The following is a 19,196-nucleotide window of genomic DNA, read 5'->3' as shown; positions in this document are numbered from 1 at the left end:
TTAAAATAAATATTTATTTGAACACAAGCTCGCTTCCGAATAAAATATGATTCCACATTATTTCCAGTTTTAATTTTAGTTTTTCCAAACTTTTCTTAACCATCTTTGTTTAACACCTAAACTTTTTAGAAATCATTAAATAATAGAAATCACGATTGTGTAAATACATAGATGAATTGATCATTGGTACTGGCAAAGTGGAAGCAACAAAGGGAGCAACAATAATTGTCATCTTTTGTGTACAAATATTCAATTTTGTTATTGCGCCATGAGCACTTTTATGGATTTGTGCGCTTTATAAGTTTTCATTATTATTATTATTATTATTATTATTATTATTATTGTTATTGTAGAAACCAGGCCTGATATTTTACAGAGGCAACAAAGGCGATTGGTGGTGCCCTTGAAATGCTCCAGTAGAATTTTACAATTTCCTCCTTTACCAAGGAGAAATTGCCTTGGTGCCCTTTCCCTTTCAAAAACGAAGCATACAGGCCTGTAAATCCATCAAGCTAAGGAAATAAACAAAAAAGCATATGAGATGATTTTTTAGTATTTGATACAGGCCTGCTAAACCACAGACTGTTTTCCAATACAAGTATAAAAAGTCATGGCACTTTTTATGTGCTGGTAAACTATAAATCACAACTTCAGACACTGCATTTCAGCCAGTGTGCTGAGATAAAAACCACAAAATACAAGCAAAGAACCCAAATTCTTCTCACTTGGTGTATCCCATCATAACCATAAAATAACAAGCCTGTGAAAATTTGGGCTAATTATTGGTCATCGAAGTTGTGATGAAATTAAAAACACCCTTGTTGGACGAATTTGTGTGCTTTCAGATAAGAATAAAAGACTTCTAGCTAGAAGTCTTTTATTATTTTAGTAAGAAATTACCTCTACGTTACTTCAGAGGGAGTCGTTTCCCACTATGTTTTATACTATCAACAGCTCTCCAATGCTTGTTACCATGTCAGTTTTTAAGTTATTATTTGTTTTGAGTAATTACCAAACGTGTACCTTCCCTTTAAGCCAAACTAAACATGTTTACTTCCTGAGCTTATAGGCAATGATTGGTTTAAACGGTGTGTGGATCATGGTTTTGTAGTTGATGGATGGAAAGTAGTCATCCACTAATGACAGCTCGTATTTGCGTATCAACACAGACATGATGGTCTTGATTTGCACGTAGGCGAAGTTCTCCCCGATGCAGCGGTGACGACCCGCTCCGAAGGGAACGTAGGAAAACTTGTCACTGTTGGAGGCACTCTCATCTATGAACCTGTGGTTATAAGTAGATAGGGATTATTAAAGCCAAGGACTTGAAGGGGACTAGTCCCAGGTCCAAGTCTAGATGGTTACTTGAGTCCGAGTTCGGGTTATTGATCTGAATCTGGGTCCGTGACATAGAAATTGTGAACAGAGTCGGACTTGGGTCAGTTGGAGTACTTAAAACCCCCCCCAAAAAAGCCCACTTAAAGTCCTGTTTGGTTGTGTCCAAGTTATTGATTGTTATGGGGTGTCGTGGCCGAGTGCCGAACTCAAGCTCTGATGCTTCCAGGGGTAAATGGGTACCTGTGAGGGCAGAGATGGTTCTTGTGATTGGTTTAGCCGAGTAGCGCATATATTGCGCACAGGCTGTATACTCCCCAGGGAGCTGAATGATTTAAGGCCCCGTTCTATTATTATTGTTGTGACTCAAATCTGGGTCCGTGACATAAAAATTGTTAGCTGATTCCGACTTGAGTTAGTCGGATACTTAAGGTCTGAGTCACAAGTCAAAGTTTGAATGGTTGACTCCGCGTTTATATTGACCGTTGTGACTTAAATTTGGGTCTGTTACATGAGAATTGTGAACTCACAAGTCAAAGTCCAGATGATTTAGTCTGAATACGAGTTATTGACATTTGTGACTCCAATCTAAGTCTATGACATGAAAATTGTAAAGTGAGTCAGACTCGAGTCGAAGTCTGAATCATACAACAGTAGCTGCATGTGAATGGAAGGGATAAATATCAAGGAGATGAAAATGTTTTTTTTTACCGATCAGGGTTAAAGGTCATGGGTTCAGGCATCCATTGGTCCTCAATGCGTTGGTTGACAGTCGGTGATACGCACACTTGGTGTCCTGGTGGAATGGTATAACCTTGGACAGTCTGTGGAGAGAATTAAAAAACCAACTACCAGGCAACTGCTTCAAAGAAAAATCTAATGGTTAAATTCTGCCCGCTTGAAGCCCTGATGCAAAAGTGCAAATTGGTAAAAAATAACTTATTGCATGTTTTGCGATTTGAGGCATTGTAAGGTATCAATTTGTATTTGTTCTGCGGTAACGCCATGCGTGCATCTACTTGCTGGGTAGATTGTTCTTTTGAGAACTTGTCTTGCTTAATATTCTACTATTGCAGAGTAGATTTTCAGAATCCGGGAGACTTCTCTGTTCTGAAAAGAATGTTCCTGCTTATTAACTACTACCTGTGCGAAAGGTAGAAAATCGGCCGGGACTACTATTTTTGCTTTAGTTAATTGAGGGGACTTCTCGTTATAAACGTCTACTAATAGCTTGCTCTAGTCATCATCAGGAGACTTGCTTGCTGCTTACCACTGGAACCTTGGCCATTCTCATCATGGTCATGATTGGTGGGCGGAGTCTGAGGGTTTCCTTCAAGCAACGATCCAATAAGGACATCTCTTTAACCTATGAATAAATCATGCCATGAATAATTCATATCAGAATTTAAGCAACGATCCAATAAGGACATCTCTTTAACCTATAAATAAACCATGTCATGCATAATTCATATCAGAAATAAACAACAAGAACTTGCTCAACTCCTGTTTGTTTTGTACTTCATTTTGAATTCCAAAAACAAAAATTGTTTTCGACTCTCACTGATTCCTTTCCAAAGGTGGGAGAACATGTAAATAAGCACTTTTTTCACTGTACAATCAAATTTATTGTAAATATTTAAAGTTGTTGAAATTTAGGCTTTATCATGAAACGTTTTTAGTTGAAGGGTACAGTTTTGACAGGTTATATTATACAAGAAAAATAAAATAATATTCAATACCTGATCATACGTAAGGGGATCGTCAATGTCATCTCTGCAGACTTCAAGTTGCTCCCGGTAACAACGATCCTATTGAGCAAAAAGGGAAGAACAAAAATGGGGGAAAAAAAGAGGAAAACAAGGGATTGTGAATGAATGTAGGCCTAAAAAAACACACTTAAAATGCATTGCAGGCTACAGAGGCAATGGCCTCCGTTTCCCCTGGTTTTTGCCTTGTTGCCCCTTCAAAAAGATCCCAAAGACTTTCAGATTTTCTAATGAAAGAAAAATTACTGAGTATACAGTGCAAACACATATCGGTGTATATGGGTAAAAACAAAATCAATAATCTTTATCCCTGATGAAAATGTCAATCTAGTAGAGTTTGATAAAGCAATTGATAGTAAAGTTATTATTATTACATTTTGTACTGAAGAAATTTTCATGTCTCAAGAAATGTCTTTTGGAATTGATAAAGTTGAGACATGTAGGAGGGGAAAATCTTTGCTTATGTTCAGGCCCATTTTCATTAAGCACGTAAGAACAAAAAAATTGCTAAGCACAAACAAATATCATTTAGCAGAAACTGGTTACCAGATAAAAGTCCATTAAGTTTACATAATTTTGACTGGTGCCCCACATATTTCGTTGCTAAGCAGAGAAACTTTCTAAGCAATATTTTGGGCCCTGCTGTCCTGAAAACCGCTTTCTTCACAATAGACTGATCCACTAAGGTCCGCTCCATTACGAATTGACCAATCACAACCCATTGCCCCACCAAAAGTTCAACAAAAAAGTCCATCATGCGTGCGCGTATGCTTGGCGCGCGGGGCAGAGTTGTGCAGAATGGCATTGGAGAGGCTCACGTGTTCTTGCTCACACGTGCACCGTGGGGGAAGCCAAATGGATCGGTCTTTTACTTACTTGTATATCCTTGTTTTTGGCTAGATAGAATCCCAGCCAGGAACTTGTAGTTGATGACGTATGCTGCCCTGCTAGGAGCAATCCTATACACATCCCAGCTACCTCATCATCTGTAAGTAGGGTACCATTTCTGTTGGTAGTAAAATGTGCAAACGATCAAAATGTATAACTGTGTTATTTGGAAGATCAAAAACTATGGAAGTCGAAATGTCAAAAAAGAAAGATTTGAGGTGCCCGAGAATGTGAGGGGTGTGGTAGACTTTCAAGGGCAAGTCAGAGCATAATAATGTTAATGATAATGGTAGCTTCTTATATATCGCGCATATCCGTCACTCAGTGACGCTCAAGGCGCTTTAACATTAAAATTTTCCTGCAAGGAATGTGGGACTTTACGTTTGAATAATGAGATCTACTCCTGTTACTTAGCACCATGTAAGAATGGCGCCAATCAAACCAGGAACACCGGGGCGAACCCCCTTCTCTTTTGATAAGTGCACTGGGTTCTTTTATGTGCGTTACACAGCAAACGTGACCAACCATGTAAAATTTGAGCATGCCAAGTCAGAGCGCTGACTCAAACACGACTGACTAATTTGGTCATGCAGTACTGAATCCATCAAACTCTGGAAAAACAACAGGACGAATTTCGGAGGATGTCTCTCAATTTGTTTATACTAGTTTGATTCCAGTGATGACTGGTTTGGTCCTACAGTACTAAGTCTATTCAACTTTGAGGAAACCAGGGGGAACAACTTTTTGAAAACTGAAGATTCGTTATGCATTGACCCCCTGCCAGAAATGACTTGTTTGGTCATTATACAGTACTGAATCCATCAAACCAGGAGATGGATTTTGGTGGATGCTTTGGAAATTGGCAATGATTGGTGGCAAAGACAAGTTTGGTTGTACAGTTCTGAGTGAATGGAGTTCATACAGTAGAATTCTTACTTGTACGTTGTTGTCAGTAATGTCTGTAACATATCATCATCGGGATCTTCACTATCTCTTCTCTCTTGAATGGCCTAAAAAGAAACAAAAAATTCAAATTTCTGCATTAATTCAAAGCCTTAAACTACAACATTTGGCATAAAGAAATGAGTAAATATCAAAATGTAAAACAACTTAACTGTGTTTATTTTATTGATAAAGAATGATCATTTCTCAAATATCTGAGTGTTACGATATAATCATTATCTTGATGAATTTTATAAAAATTACACCCCCGAACGCTCAGTTGATAGAGCGCGGGCACGTTAATCCGGAGGTCATTGGTTCGAATCCCACTCTAGTCAATTCTTTGTTCAACCCCCAAAATCATTTTTTAAAAAGCCAACAAAACAGACAAAAGTGCAGAGTGCTATTTAGGAATTTTAGACAAACTAATATAGGTGCAATAGCGCCCTCTACAGTTACCTTGTAGAAGATCTTCTTGACCTCAAGGTGGGCTTTGTCACGTTTACGGAAACTAGGAAAGGGAATCCAACTTGGGAACAACCAGGCTAGGTGGTTGAAACCGCCATCGAGATCCATGTAGAGTTGAGCCACTCGCTCATCCAGCTTGGATCTAATCTCTTTGCCTAAATGAAAGAAACAGGGATTAGGTATGATTAATCCTAGATAAAAAAATAGGATTTGAGAGATATAATCTTGTAAGGTTTGTTTTGAAGATGAATAATTGTAATTGTTACCATGGAGACAACGACTTGCTGTTGAGATGATCAACTCGGACATTGCAACAAACAGATCTGCAAAATAACAGAGATAAAAATTACACTTAATTAATTGGTAGAGCATTGTTATGTTGTGTAGTGATGGGGTAAGCGTAAGTCAGGCTAGTAAACAACAACGGTCAGGAGAAAGGATTAACCCACACCTTTTCAGAAGTAAAAGCAAATCTATAAATTAAATTCCTCTCCTTTCAATAAACAAACCATACTTCCACCCTGATTGTACAAGATTTATGCTTGCCTCAAAATGGGCAACTTCTTTGAAGAAGATTAAACAAAAATAAACATTCCATTCTAGAGCAGCTACAATCCCGGCCATATCTCGTTGGGCCCCCCGCCCCCTTCAATGTTGGTTCCAATTGCTGATTGTGTTCTGAGTTACAGTCAACATTGAGCGGGGGACAAATGTTTTGAATGTGAATGGGAAGTGCACAGGGAATCGTTGTGTACAACGTTAGGAAAGGGTGGCCCAAGCATTTTGGCCGGGATTGTAGCATGCCCACTGACAGGCCCTTGGAAACCGCCTCTATGACCTTGGTCATTGATGTGGTGCCACTTAAAATGTTCCAATAGAAACTTCCCCATAGAGGTGCCCTTTACAAGGGATAAAATGCCTTGGTGCCCTTGCCAGAGGGGTGTGTGGGTGTCACCCTGTTTTAAATTTTTGTTTCATTTGTCATTTACATGTTAATTTGTATTGTCATGATTGTAAGCGAACAATTTTGGACAGCCAGTTTTAAAATTTCCAGCAAATTTGGACACCCTTTTACCAAATCCTGGCTACAACTTTGGGCCCTTGCCCTTATCAAGAATGAAGCAGGCAGAAACTAGTTTGAATCCTTCCTATCTTACTTTCTTGGCCGCTGTTGTTCTTCCATCGCTTCAGATAATCAAGGGCCTCTTCTTGGACCAGACCAATATGTTTACGGAACTGAGCAACGTTCAAACCAATCTTCAATATCTTCTTCTGTTCCAGAAATTTCTGTAAGGGGAACAAAATTGTTGTACTTTACTCTTGAACAATTGTAACACTTCGGTTGGCACAGCGGTATCCGTTCTCGCCTTCCACCTCTGAAACCCTGGTTTAATTTCCGTCGGGTGCAGTACGTGGATTGGGTTTTCAGTCCCGACCTGATTGCTTGGGTTTTCCCTTGTTTTCCCTGAAACTTCCTTCTGTGTCATCTCGACTATGGGTTCTTGACTAGGTAAAGTAATTAAGTTGGCTTTTTTGAGAATCCTTGGTTTTTCCTCGTTGTCCCTGAAACTTCCCTCTGTGTCATCTCTACATTGGTTTCTTGGCTAGGTAAAGTAATTAAGTTGGCTTTTTTGAGAATCCTTGGTTTTTCCTCGTTGTCCCTGAAACTTCCCTCTGTGTCATCTCTACATTGGTTTCTTGGCTAGGTAAAGTAATTAAGTTGGCTTTTTTGAGAATCCTTGGTTTTTCCTCGTTGTTCCTGAAACTTCCCTCTGTGTCATCTCTACATTGGTTTCTTGGCTAGGTAAAGTAATTAAGTTCGCATGACTGAGAATCATCGGCTTCACAACCAGAGTTAGTAAAAAATGAAATGAAAACTTTATGTATGTATGTAGTTTAAGGGGATTTGTTAGGACTGTACTACGTGAAGGCCACGATAACAATTGCTCTTGCTATAGGACTATTGACTTACCATAGTGCGGAGGATATGGAAGGATTAAGGGGTTCTTATGCCACACAAGTTTAATGCATAGTTCCCTTTCATTTGAAACGATAGACATTTTTGGGTTTCATAAATTTTTGATTTCTGTCTCAATTTGGAATTTTTTTTTATATAATGAATCAAAAGGAAATGTTTTTTGTATTACTAAATCTTGATTAACAATGAAAAAAAAATCTTTACCACCTACCCTCAACCTACATGAGTTGCGATTTTCAAAGATTGATTTCACCACAAAAAACCCAGATTACTCAGGAATACCACCAGCATCTTTTCCGTTAAATCCCAAATTAAACAGCCGACAAAACTCGGTCTTGATTTCCACAGTGTAAAGAAGTGGGTAGATACTCTACAGTTATTTCACAACTCCGTACCAGCACATTAATTGGTTATTAACCATTACTTCCTTCCTTGAGTCAAAAACAGGGCTAATAAAAATGTCTAAATCTCCCCCCTCCCCCCCCCCTCTGCCTCCGACTAAATTAACAAGCTTTCATAAAGCTGTTTCAAAAAATACTGCTAACAAATTTCTTTGCTAAGCAAAAATTGAGTGAGGCACCAGTCTCAACAATGCTAACTTTTGGCTGGTAACCTATTTTTCCTAAGCAAGATTTTCACAAAAAGTAAAGTTAGGACTAGTCCTAGCCTAGTCCTAGTCCTAGTCCCAGGATATATTAAAAACTTAAGGCTAGTCCTAAGTCATGGCGAGTATCTCCTCTGCATTCAATAATTATCTAACCGCTCTATTTTTATATTTTTAGTTTTGCCATTCTTCCAATTTTAAAATTAACTCTTTTCAATTAATTCTAACTTATCGGTAAATGCATAAAAATAAATGTGGCAGCCACAGGGACAATACAATCTTTTGGGGAATCAGTATCTTGTCGTAAAATTAGTCTGCCAAAAATAACAAACAGAGCTCAAACAATCAAAGTTCAAACCATTATAAAGTTAAATTTGCTCAACTATTGTGCATTAAGTGTTTGGGTACATGCAGTCTTCAATAGGAACTGATTACAAAGTAATGATTAAGTTTAGTTTCCAAAATAGTTTTTAATGTCTGATAATACATTGTAATGTTTTAACACTTTTTAGCCTTCAAAAGACTTTGCTAGGGGCGAAACGTCAGGCCACTTACTATTTTTTACTTACTGATCTTGGAAAAAAAAAATTGGAGGAACAAAAAGGTTTAAATGTTTATAGATTTAAGTTTACTTGGTTTTGTTGTTGGTTTTGTTTTTGTTTTTGTGTTGTTGTTTTTTTGGCGGGCATTGCAGGGGTTTATTAGTGGAGCTTACTGACTCTGTGTTCACTGTTCTAAAATCTAAACATTAATTAAAATTTTCGTTATTTGGTTCACTTTTAAGGGGGTGGGGGCGAAACGGGGGGAGCTAAACAAATATTAAACTTACCGCATTCGGGACATCATATGCCACACCCTTTCCAAATACGGGTGTGGTCAACCGCCCATAGACCTCCTCAGCGTTTAATTGGTCGTTCTTACTGTTGAAGAGGACAGCACTGCTCACTGGACCAATCAGGTAAGTGAAGGTCTGACCAACCATTGTAAAAGAAAACACCGAACCATACTGGAAAAACAATTTTATTTATAAAGCGATAAAAGTGGCTATTGATATTTCTGCTTTATAATACAAGACACAATTGAAATAAAATTTTAGTTGAGCAGTACTTATTTTCTGCTGAACAGCCAAGGGGCAATGGCCTCCTGGAATTACACGGCGGCCACCTCTGTGTAGTCTACTATAGGCCTGAGGTACATGACAAAGACTGGTAGAGTGGTGTGTGTGTGGGGGGGGGTGCATAACCTGTTTGGCCAACTCTCTTTCAAGGATTTAGAGAGCGTTGGCCACTGCGCAGGTGGGGGTGGGGTTGGGGGGGGGGGGACTTACTCCTAGAACAATGAGGTTTGTCAGCGAAGTTCATATTGTCTCCACCGAGTAGACGATAGCGGAACGAACATCATATTTTTTGGAGTAGGGGGGACTTTGTTTCTAAAAATGATTACCTTTTTATACGCTTTCTCAAGGAAGTCAATTGGGTTTTCTTGGAACTCGATTGCTTTACCAAGAAAGGGAATACTTGATGGAATTCTCGGAGGTAGACTCACATCCTACAAAAAAACAAAATTTAGAAATGAATTTACTGCGGGTAGGAAAAAAAACTTGGTGTGAAATCAATTGTAAACTCAAAAGAGATATTACTTTTTCTTTGTAAAAATGAGTGAAAAAGTGGTGGCGGGATACAGACGGTTATCTTTAGCAATTTTTCAATTTTACTTGTAGGGTTTTCTGGATTGTGAACATGTTTTTTTAGAGACGCGAACCCTCGAGGTACCCGGAAGGGTCCTTGCAATTCTTTACCTATATAACCAGTCAGTAAACTATGTGTACAGAGAAATAGTCCTATATAGGGCTAGGTTCAAACCCTACAAACAGTTGCCGCGATTGCTAGTGTTTAATACAATTATAGTCATAATAATATGACCTATTTGACCACGGACCCTCGGCCCCTTCCACCCAGCACGTTAGGCCGTGTCATCAACGCGACCCACTGGCGGTACCTTACCGACTTTTCACCCCCACCGATAATCTTCCGGAAGACGGCACCAAGAACAAGAATAAAGGTTGATGTCAACAACAACATAGTCATCGTGCTGGTGTCCTGCCATCGTCCGATCGCTCCTTCGATCAGCGAACTGCCAGCTCCTCCACTCGCCATCTTGATTCCAAAATCACTTCGGTGGAAATCTAACAAAATCTCAGAAATAAAATTGTTGTAAAATTAAAAAAGAAGCTGGTACATGCACTAGCCATCCGATCGATCGACAACCACACGACACCCGGTTGCCCAGCCCACTACAACACATGGTTCGATTTTGGGGTCAATTTTAACCAATCAAAGGATAGAAACTGGAATATTTTAATATTAAGCCACGCCTTTTTGACCCAGGGACTGCAGTTTGTTCATGCACAGGAAATGAAATTGATGTTTGAATGAGTAATTTTTGAACCAATTCAAGTTCATATCTTGTGTGAACAACTTTAACAATGAAATATATTCCATGGTGTAGTTTTTAATAAAAGTTGATATCAAAATTCCGCGAAATCGTTACAAAATTACTTGAATGAAGAACAACTTCAACACCAAGAACTGCATGAGTAGGTGGAGCCTTGGTTTGGTTATTAATAGTTCAAAGATCAAAGGTCGTGTACACACTTTAAGTTGCTGAATGTCATCCATACACACACACATCATGCAGTTCGTGCATGCAGTATTGAAGTAAACTCTTTGAAAGAGTTATGCTGCCGGCCTTTTAATCAACTTTTATGAGCTGATAAATAGACATCTCTAGAGGTTTTATTGGAGAGAAGATGTAAGTATGGAGTTAAAAAGAAGTGGTAATCATATTGTTTGTGAGTTTATTATGTGTATGACAAATGTAAAAATACTAAAATTGTTCAACTTCTTAACTTGTTCAGGGGACTTCAGTAGGCTAAGTTCAATTCAATCGAGTTTTATATGACTTGTAATAATTATCTTCTAATGTTTTGTTCTATCTAATCAAATAGAATAAAAGAAAATATAACAGTTTTCTTCCTTGTTCTCCATGCTTCTTACTTCAATTTTTCAATTTTCAAATTCCAATTCAACATGCAAACAATATGCGGAAGTTATGGTTTAAATAATAACTGTTACTGTCTGCTGTAGGTAGGAGTCCGAACACCAGTCCCACCTAGACCCAGTAACTGGGGCACTGTATTCCTTTTTCGAAATTTTGACATTTTCTGTCATGACAAAAAATGTCAACATTTCGAAAAACGAATACAGCGCCCCAGTTACTGGGTCTAACTCCCACCATAATTATAATGCAAACACCCTTTTTTCAGTTTAGCCAATTACTTTTTGCTAGCCTACACAGTACACAGGTAGGTACCCAAGTCTCGACACTCATGGGGTGACAGGTCTTTTTCTTCAGCCGCGCCACGCATCTGGAACTCTCTACCACTTAATCTTCGATCTTGTGTTTGTACCGCAAAATTCAAGTCTCTTCTCAAAACTTATCTTATGTCACAGGTTTTCAATGACTAATTTTGTTGTGTCTGTTTTTCTTTGTGTTGTGTTTTGTTTTTGTTTTGTTTTTGGTTTTACTGCGCCTTGAACACCCAGCAGGGTGGATATGTGCGCATTACAAGTGTTATTATTATTATTATTATTATTAGTAAGTAACATTTTAAAACAAAACATTGTTCAGTATGACCACGGAGGCCATGGTATGACAGTATTTACATTAATAAAAAAATAAAAAAAAAGATAATTCTACCCGTACCTCCATGAAAAAAACTAGAAAACTAGAGCTTTTTCAAATTGTATTCAGAAAAATGTGAAAGACACTGGACACTATTGGTAATTGTCAAAGACCAGTCTTTTCATCACTTGGTGTATCTCAACAAAGGCATAAAACAACAAACATGTCAAAATTTGAGCTCAATTTGTCGTCAAAGTTGCGAGATAACTATATATATGAAGAAACAAAAATCACCCTTGTTACACAAAGTTGTGTGCTTTCAGATGCTCGATTTCGGGACCTCAAATTCTAATTCTGAGGTCTTGAAATACAACTTGTAGATAATTACTTCTTTCTCGGAAACTATGTTACTTTAGAGGGAGCCGTTTGTCACAATTTTGTATACTATATCAGCCTCTCCCCATTACTTGTTACAAGTAAGGTTTTATGCTAATAATTATTTTGAGTAATTACCAATAGTGTTCACTGCCTTTGAATACTCAGGGTCCAACCAAGACTAGTCTTACCTCGCTTTATCTAAGGACAAGCCTTAAGTTTTTAATATCTCATATAGGACTAGTCCTTAAGTTAGAACTAGTCCTAACTCTTTGTGAAATCCACCCCAGATCTGTAAAATTCCCCAGGGATTCCCGGGGAAAGCTTAATAAAAAAACAATAAAATTATACCATAATAGCCCCATAAATATGATCTGTACTCAGGTCGTAGGCCTATTGGTGCTGTTTTATTATGTTACTACCTAGTGCCTATTACATCCTTGAGTAAAGAGCAAATTGGAACTGATTGTGTGGCTATATTTTCATGATGGCGATAGTTGGTGCATTTGGCACCAACACCATACTTCGGGGAGGTCTTCAATGTCAACAGTCGCTGAGTGTGAATAATAAATAAAGGATTCAGCATTTTAGTGATATTTTAAATATATATTTTGTCTAGTAATGGTATGAACAGTTTGGCATTGGAGGCACTGACAATGGAACACCTTTGATAATTGTCAACGACCAGTAATATACACTTGGTGTATATCGGCAACATGCATAAAATAACAAATTTGTGAAAAAAAAGGGTTTTCTATTCAGCAATCAGTTTTTATAGTCTTTATAGACCCTAAAAGTCAATGAAACATCTTCTCTCTTTGATTCCCTGATTTAGTCAAAAGTTGGACCCAACATGAGCGGCCGACGGAACCGAGGAGGTCCCCACAAAACAGAGCCAGCTACCGATCTCACAAGATGGCGCCTCTCTAATGTCGATGGACGGCAGACGTGGCGCTTCATCGAGGAGGGTGAACCAGTGGACAGAGAGCAAAACTTTGTTGAGAAGTTTAGCTTGGGCTTAGACATTGTGAGTATTGAAGGGTGATTTCTATTGGTAGTGTCCGATGACCAGACAACCAGACAGCCCAGTACATCAGTCTCAGATTCTGGTGGCTGAATCATCTTATTGTAGGCTTGGTTTCTTGTCTGGACACTTTTTGTTGTTGAGCAAAACACAAAACCATAATTGTTTCTCATAAAGGCAGGGTATACGTTTGGTAATTTGTCAAGACCAGTATCCTCACTTGGTGTGTCCCAACGTATATCATAACAAATCTGTGAAATTTGTGCTCAATTGATCCTCAAGGTTGCAAGAAAATAACAAAAGAAAAACACACTCAAGTGTTGTATTGTCCAGTGTCTTGTAGAGTGTCATGGCCAAGTGGTTAAGAGCATCAAATTCAAGTTCTGGTGCTGATTTACCGGAGTGTGGGTTCGAATCCTGGTCAGGACACTTGTATCCTTGAGCAAGACACTTTACCCTAATTGCTTCTCTTCACCCAGGGGTATAAATGGGTACCTACGAGGTTAGAGTTTGATATTGTGAATGAAAAAGCCTTTGGAGCGATATAAACTGTTGCCCAGGTTGTATACTCCCAAGGGAGCTGAGAAACATTAAAAGGGATGTTATTGGCCCTATGACCAGGGCACTAATGTTAAGAGCATTGATACGGTTATTGTGAAATGCGCTATATAAGAGTTATTATTATTCGTTATTTATTAGTGGGGTTTCAGATGCCCGAGAAAGTCTCAGATTCAAAGGTACACCCTTCCTTTAAACCCAGGTGTTTAATTAGAAACCTGTAAGGGCTGAGGTAGTATTGGCTGTTGTGTTAGCAGCTTGAGGCTGTATGCAAACCATGTGTATGTAGGGCGTATGTAATTTCAGCTAGAAATATTTCCATACTTTCAAAAGCATGATTGCATGATTGTCAGTTATATTTTTGGAGATACTAGATAAACATACAGACACCTTAAAATATACTTTGGCACAAGGAGATTACAAAACTTAAAAACGCTTTTGGAGGACTTTCAAGTACCCTATCTTCAATTGATCTTGTTACGAAGTCCAGTTTAGTATGGCATTTCAAACAATTGAATAAACAATGGCATTTTTTTGTGACACTGGATCATGTTAAAAATGTTTGGAAAGATTTAGAAGAGAAATACGCTAAGAATGTAGCAAGGGACCTCAAAGTTAAGGCTGTTTGTTCCCCTTTCTTTTTTTCAATAAATTCTTCCTTTATTCGAGGTTAAACTGTCTAAAGGATACTGTTGTGACTATGATTTTAAATCATTGTTTTTTTTATGCTCTCTTTGGTTTAGGAGTCGCAATTTAAGGACGAGCTTCAACAAGATCTTTAACCCTTCTACTGTTTAACCATTCAATGTCATGCACTGACTTTTGCAATGATTATAGATCTAATACATCAGCCTGTAATTACACAGAACACATTCAACCCTCCTGTATGACCGTTCTTCATGCAAGTGATTTAAAATGAAACTATATTATGCAAGCCTGCAATATGAGGCCTGTCATGTGATGATTACACAGTCCACAGTCAACCCTCCTACTGTGTGGCCATCAGATATCATCCACTCTGGTTTTGAATGATAGATAGGCCCGATCGATGCCAGCTGGCTATTTGATATCATTAGGTGAATGCATCTGCGTATAGAATACAGTCAACCCTCCTACTATTTGATGATTCAATGTTCTACAGCCACTTGTTTATTTTTGTTAGGGCTAACTTTTCAATTTTTTTATTTTTTAGAGTGAGGAGGCGCCACCCTTGGCCAAACCAGCCACAGCCCATAAAGCAGCGACTAATGGCATGCTGTTTTACTCCAAGCTTCAAACAGAAGATGGCCACTGGAGTGGGGACTATGGGGGGCCTCTCTTCCTTATGCCAGGTGAACTTTGACCCTTGCACTCAATTAGTTGCCTCGCATTCTAATGTGGGCATAATGGGGGGCCTCTCTTCCTTATGACAGGTGAACTTTGACCCTTGCAATCAATTAGTTGCCTCGCATATTAATGTGGGCATAATGGGCTACTAGTCATTCAGTTAACTCTAATATACCCAGCCCCCCTCCTCCTGCCTACAATTAACCCATGAAAAACCCAACCAGCCCCACACAGCTCTGTGTTGCATTCCATTGTTCTGTAAGAAAAATCCTAATAGATGTTAAATTTGCATCGGGATAAAGAGTATTAATTTTTGTTTTTACCTATACACTGATGTGTATTAGCACTGTATACTCAGTACTTTCCAGAGTCCTGTGAAAAAAAGAAAATCCTCTTTTTCCAAACTGTAAAATAACACTTTGTGTGCGTGTGTGGCTCCACAAATTGTCAAGTTCCCTCGCGGAAGTTTCAGGAGGAAAACCTACCAAGTACCAAGAACCAAGTTTTAAGTCCGACATTATGTAGAATTCTTTTGTTCTCAGGTCTACAACTTTGTATAAAACTCACACCTAAGTGAAACCTGGAATGCAATAAAATTCACTCGCAGTAAAAAATCTTGACTTATTTTATTTGTCTGGGCTTGTACTTCTTGTAGGTCTACTTATAGTCTGCTACATCACAAAGACTGAACTACCAGATGCAGTTAAGAAGGAGATGGTCCGGTACCTGCGCTCTGTTCAGTGTCAAGATGGCGGATGGGGTTTGTAAGTAGAATACTCATCAATGGTTCAATTTTACAAGTGAGATGTTTTTTGGCGGTCATAACCAATGACTATTTCAGTTGAATTGGCCGTTGGTTAATCACTGACGAATGACCAAAACTGTTATTGGTTACGACGGCCAAAAGGCACCCCTGTATGTCTACCGTGGAATAATTAATAAATGGTAAGCCCCAGGGCCTAAATTTTTGGGGAAACCCCACAAAAAAAGACCGCATGGCTTTTAGCTCAAAATATTGACTGGGCCTGAATTTTATCCACATGACCAGAATTGAAATGAGAAAAAAAAATGGCGTCAGAGTTTATAACGAATGTACTGTTTGAATTTGAAAAAACCCTAAGAGAAGATTTATCTTGCGTGTGAGAATAGATCAATCCATTAAGTTCTGCCCCATTGCGTATTGACCAATCACAACGCAACGAAGGTCCGACACTAAGGTCCGACATGCGTGCGCGTATGCTTGGCGCGCGACAGAGTTGTGCAGAAAGCATAGAGCTATATATGGCAGAAAGGCATTGGAGAGACCCACGTGTTCTTGCTCACACGTGCGTTGTTATTATTATTATTATTATTATTATTTATTCGGCCAAGATTTCAACAAACAGTACAAGATACAATATTGAAATATAAATAAAGAAATATAACAGTATAAGAAACAATGAATGTAAACTTATGACATCTAGAACAATTGTAAACCAATGATTGAGTGAGACAGAGCACTGGCAATCAAGCAAGACAATTATAAAAACAGACAGGACAAGCCCATTCTAAGATGGCCAGGATTAATAAAAGTGAACCTAACCACTGTGACTCGAAAGCCTATCAATCCAATCTTAAAATAGGAATAGAATCTTTAACAAACATTTAAAAACAGTAAAGATAAACTTTGGAAAATATAATAAATATTAAGAACAAAATAAATATGTATATGTTAAGAAAAACCTATTTATATGTACATTGTAGCAAGATTATTTGGAAGTGCACATTTGAATTTAAAAAAGCTGACCTAAAAACAATGAACAAATGAGGAAATAAAAATATAGAAATTAAGAAAAGGGCCAATCTTTATCAACAGATAAATTAAAAACAATTTGGAAAAACTCTACAGGTTCTGGAAGTGCTGACACAGGTATCTTTTAAAACAATTGTATGAATCAAGGGTGAGGGAGTTGCAGATATTTGTTGGCAGACCGCTCCAAACACGTTGTGGGCAGAGCCTACTGGATCGGTCTATTCTTCACTAACCAACAGAATTATATTTCATGCCTGAATTATATTTCACAGAGACAGCAAAGGCAATTGCCTCCATGTCGCCTGGTCGTTGCCTTGGTGCCATTGTAATGCTCCAGGGGTGGATTTCACAAATGCTAAGAGATAGGACTGGTCCTAAGTTAGGACCAGTAACTCATCCTAACTTGGGACTGGTCCTATCTCTTAGCATTGCCTAGGACTAGACCTAAGTTAGGACTACCTTTGTGAAATCCACCCCAGTAGAAATTTACAATTTCCTCATAGGGTGCCCTTTACCAAAGAAAAAACGCCTTGGTGCCCTTGCCCTTTCCAGAACGAAGCATATAGGCCTGATATTGAACACACTGAAAGTCATCATTTGATGATAAATGCAATACTGCGAGATTTATCCAGTCATAAGTTTACTGGGCCAACGCTATTAAAATCACTGTCTTTCTGCTGACTGCGATCCAGTGTATAATTCAAGCCCTGTTCCGCCAGTCCCAGACATCAGACCTGTGTTTTTTCCATACAAAATGCAAGCTGTCTGACTAGAATGCAGATTTGATAAGACATGTGGCCATTCTCCAATTCCTACCAGCAAATTTGAACAGTCTAGTTCTGCTCGAGCAAACATGCGCGCACATACCAAATTGAATTCAGACTAATAATCAGAACCATTCATATATCCACTACCAGCATATTTTAACAGATGTTAATTTGCATCGTGAATAAAGATGTTTTACCCTTACACCTATGTGTATTGAGGGCTAAGTATACTCAGTGCTTTCCCCCGAGTTCTGTGAAAAACATACACACTGATGTAAGGGTAAAATTAAATTATACAGCATTTTTTATTTATGAATAAAGGTAGAAGTGTTATTTATAGTACAAGTACATTTCACTTTCAGGTATTTTCTGTGAAGAAATTACAGGGAACTTTTATTCAATCATGCTTTTTTTAGTTGCTCCTGCCCCCACCTCCAGAAAGGAATGAAAAAAAGATAAGAACACACGTGCCCCAAATTGAGACTTGTTTTTTTAAACTGTTTTTATTTTTTATAATTTATTATTGATATCCAATGGGCAATAGCCACCATTAAAAACTTGTATGCTGAGAGATTTTAGACTTTCATCTTATTTTAAACCTTAATGTCTGTTGAATGGACATTTTTTTCAACTATCAATTATTTTCTTCAGATAAAAACTTACAGAACATAAATGCCAAGGAAAATTTATAATCAAGTGTCTTGCTGAGTGACACAAGTGCCAGGACCAAGATTCAAACCCATGTTGTGAAAATGTTGTGCTGGACTGGTCGGCCACGATACACTATTAAAACCCAATAGGCTATACTGTGGCCCTTTTCCAAACCACGGCTTTGGCTCCAGATTCGGCTCAGACTGTTTTGACGTTTTGAGCGTGCTTTAGGTATACGTGGTCAGGGCTTCAGACGGCCTTAAGCCGAATCCAAAGCCAAAGCCATGGTTTCGAAAAGGGCCTTTGTTTTTTCAAAACCTGCTCTACAGAAATCCAAGGATCAAGATTTATTTTTATAAATTCTCTTTTTCAGACATGTTGAAGGCCCGCCTACGGTCTTTGGTTGCGCAACCAACTATGTCGCTATGAGACTCCTTGGTATTGGTCCGGAAGATCCAGACCTGATGAAATGTAGGAAGCTTCTTCATTCCTTAGGTACATTGCCTTACTGGCTATTATAGTCTTAGACCTTTATCACGCTGCGCTGCCACCATCTTGGTCATGTTCCCTGTATCCAACAAAAGTAATGGATGCTAATATTCATTGTACAAAAAGGAACCGGGCTAATTTTCCTTCCAGCCTCAGTTTGGTTGCAGTTATTTAGATTGAGAAAAATCAAGATGGCCCCACCAAAATAAAAGGACTGTAATAGTGTACATTTATAATGGGCGTTTAACCTCTTTAGAGACCATAGCTGCCACAAGCAGCTTGTACCAAAATGCCCGGAGCAGCTGTTTGATATTTTGAAATTTTTTTGCTCAAACAAGAGGGTCAAAGAAAAGGTACAGTATGGGACCGAATTGAAACTTTCCGATATTGCCCATTATAAACAAAGAATCTACCACTCTAAAACAAAACCATGTATAATTACTATTTCTTAAAAACTTTCCTGACATTTTCCTGAAAATGATGGTGCAACAGAACACACAAGATTAGCAATGTCTGGGCTTATGGTGATGATGGTGTAGAAATGAGTGG

General features: G+C 38.4%; 2 protein-coding genes across 3 annotated transcripts in view; one reads left to right on the top strand and one right to left on the bottom strand.

Moving 5' to 3' along the window:
- Positions 1-962: 962 nt before the first annotated feature.
- LOC117299992 (lanosterol 14-alpha demethylase-like) lies at positions 963-10,240 on the bottom strand. The gene is made up of 12 exons (XM_033783632.1): positions 9,985-10,240; positions 9,425-9,529; positions 8,811-8,987; positions 6,557-6,686; positions 5,666-5,722; positions 5,391-5,554; positions 4,926-4,999; positions 3,978-4,107; positions 3,075-3,143; positions 2,606-2,701; positions 2,047-2,159; positions 963-1,285 (listed from the first exon to the last, which is right to left on the bottom strand). Exons 1-12 carry the CDS (start codon positions 10,135-10,137, stop codon positions 1,051-1,053), a joined length of 1,503 nt encoding a protein of 500 aa, XP_033639523.1. The 5' UTR covers positions 10,138-10,240; the 3' UTR covers positions 963-1,050.
- Positions 10,241-10,658: 418 nt separating this feature from the next.
- Positions 10,659-19,196, top strand: part of LOC117299948 (lanosterol synthase-like) — a 51,773-nt gene continuing 43,235 nt past the window's right edge. For both annotated transcript variants that reach the window (XR_004520128.1, XM_033783564.1), the window contains exons 1-5: positions 10,659-10,792; positions 12,876-13,067; positions 14,815-14,953; positions 15,604-15,712; positions 18,532-18,653. Coding sequence is in view for 1 of the 2 variants with exons in the window: in XM_033783564.1 (XP_033639455.1) it covers positions 12,894-13,067; positions 14,815-14,953; positions 15,604-15,712; positions 18,532-18,653 (544 nt within the window). In the remaining variant the exon portion in view is untranslated. The remainder of the gene's footprint in view (positions 10,793-12,875; positions 13,068-14,814; positions 14,954-15,603; positions 15,713-18,531; positions 18,654-19,196) is intronic.

The sequence above is a fragment of the Asterias rubens genome, chromosome 15 (genome assembly GCF_902459465.1).
Source record: "Asterias rubens chromosome 15, eAstRub1.3, whole genome shotgun sequence".
Classification (NCBI taxonomy): domain Eukaryota; kingdom Metazoa; phylum Echinodermata; class Asteroidea; order Forcipulatida; family Asteriidae; genus Asterias; species Asterias rubens.
Note: the sequence above shows the minus strand (reverse complement) of the source record. Positions and strands in the feature narration are given on the sequence as shown.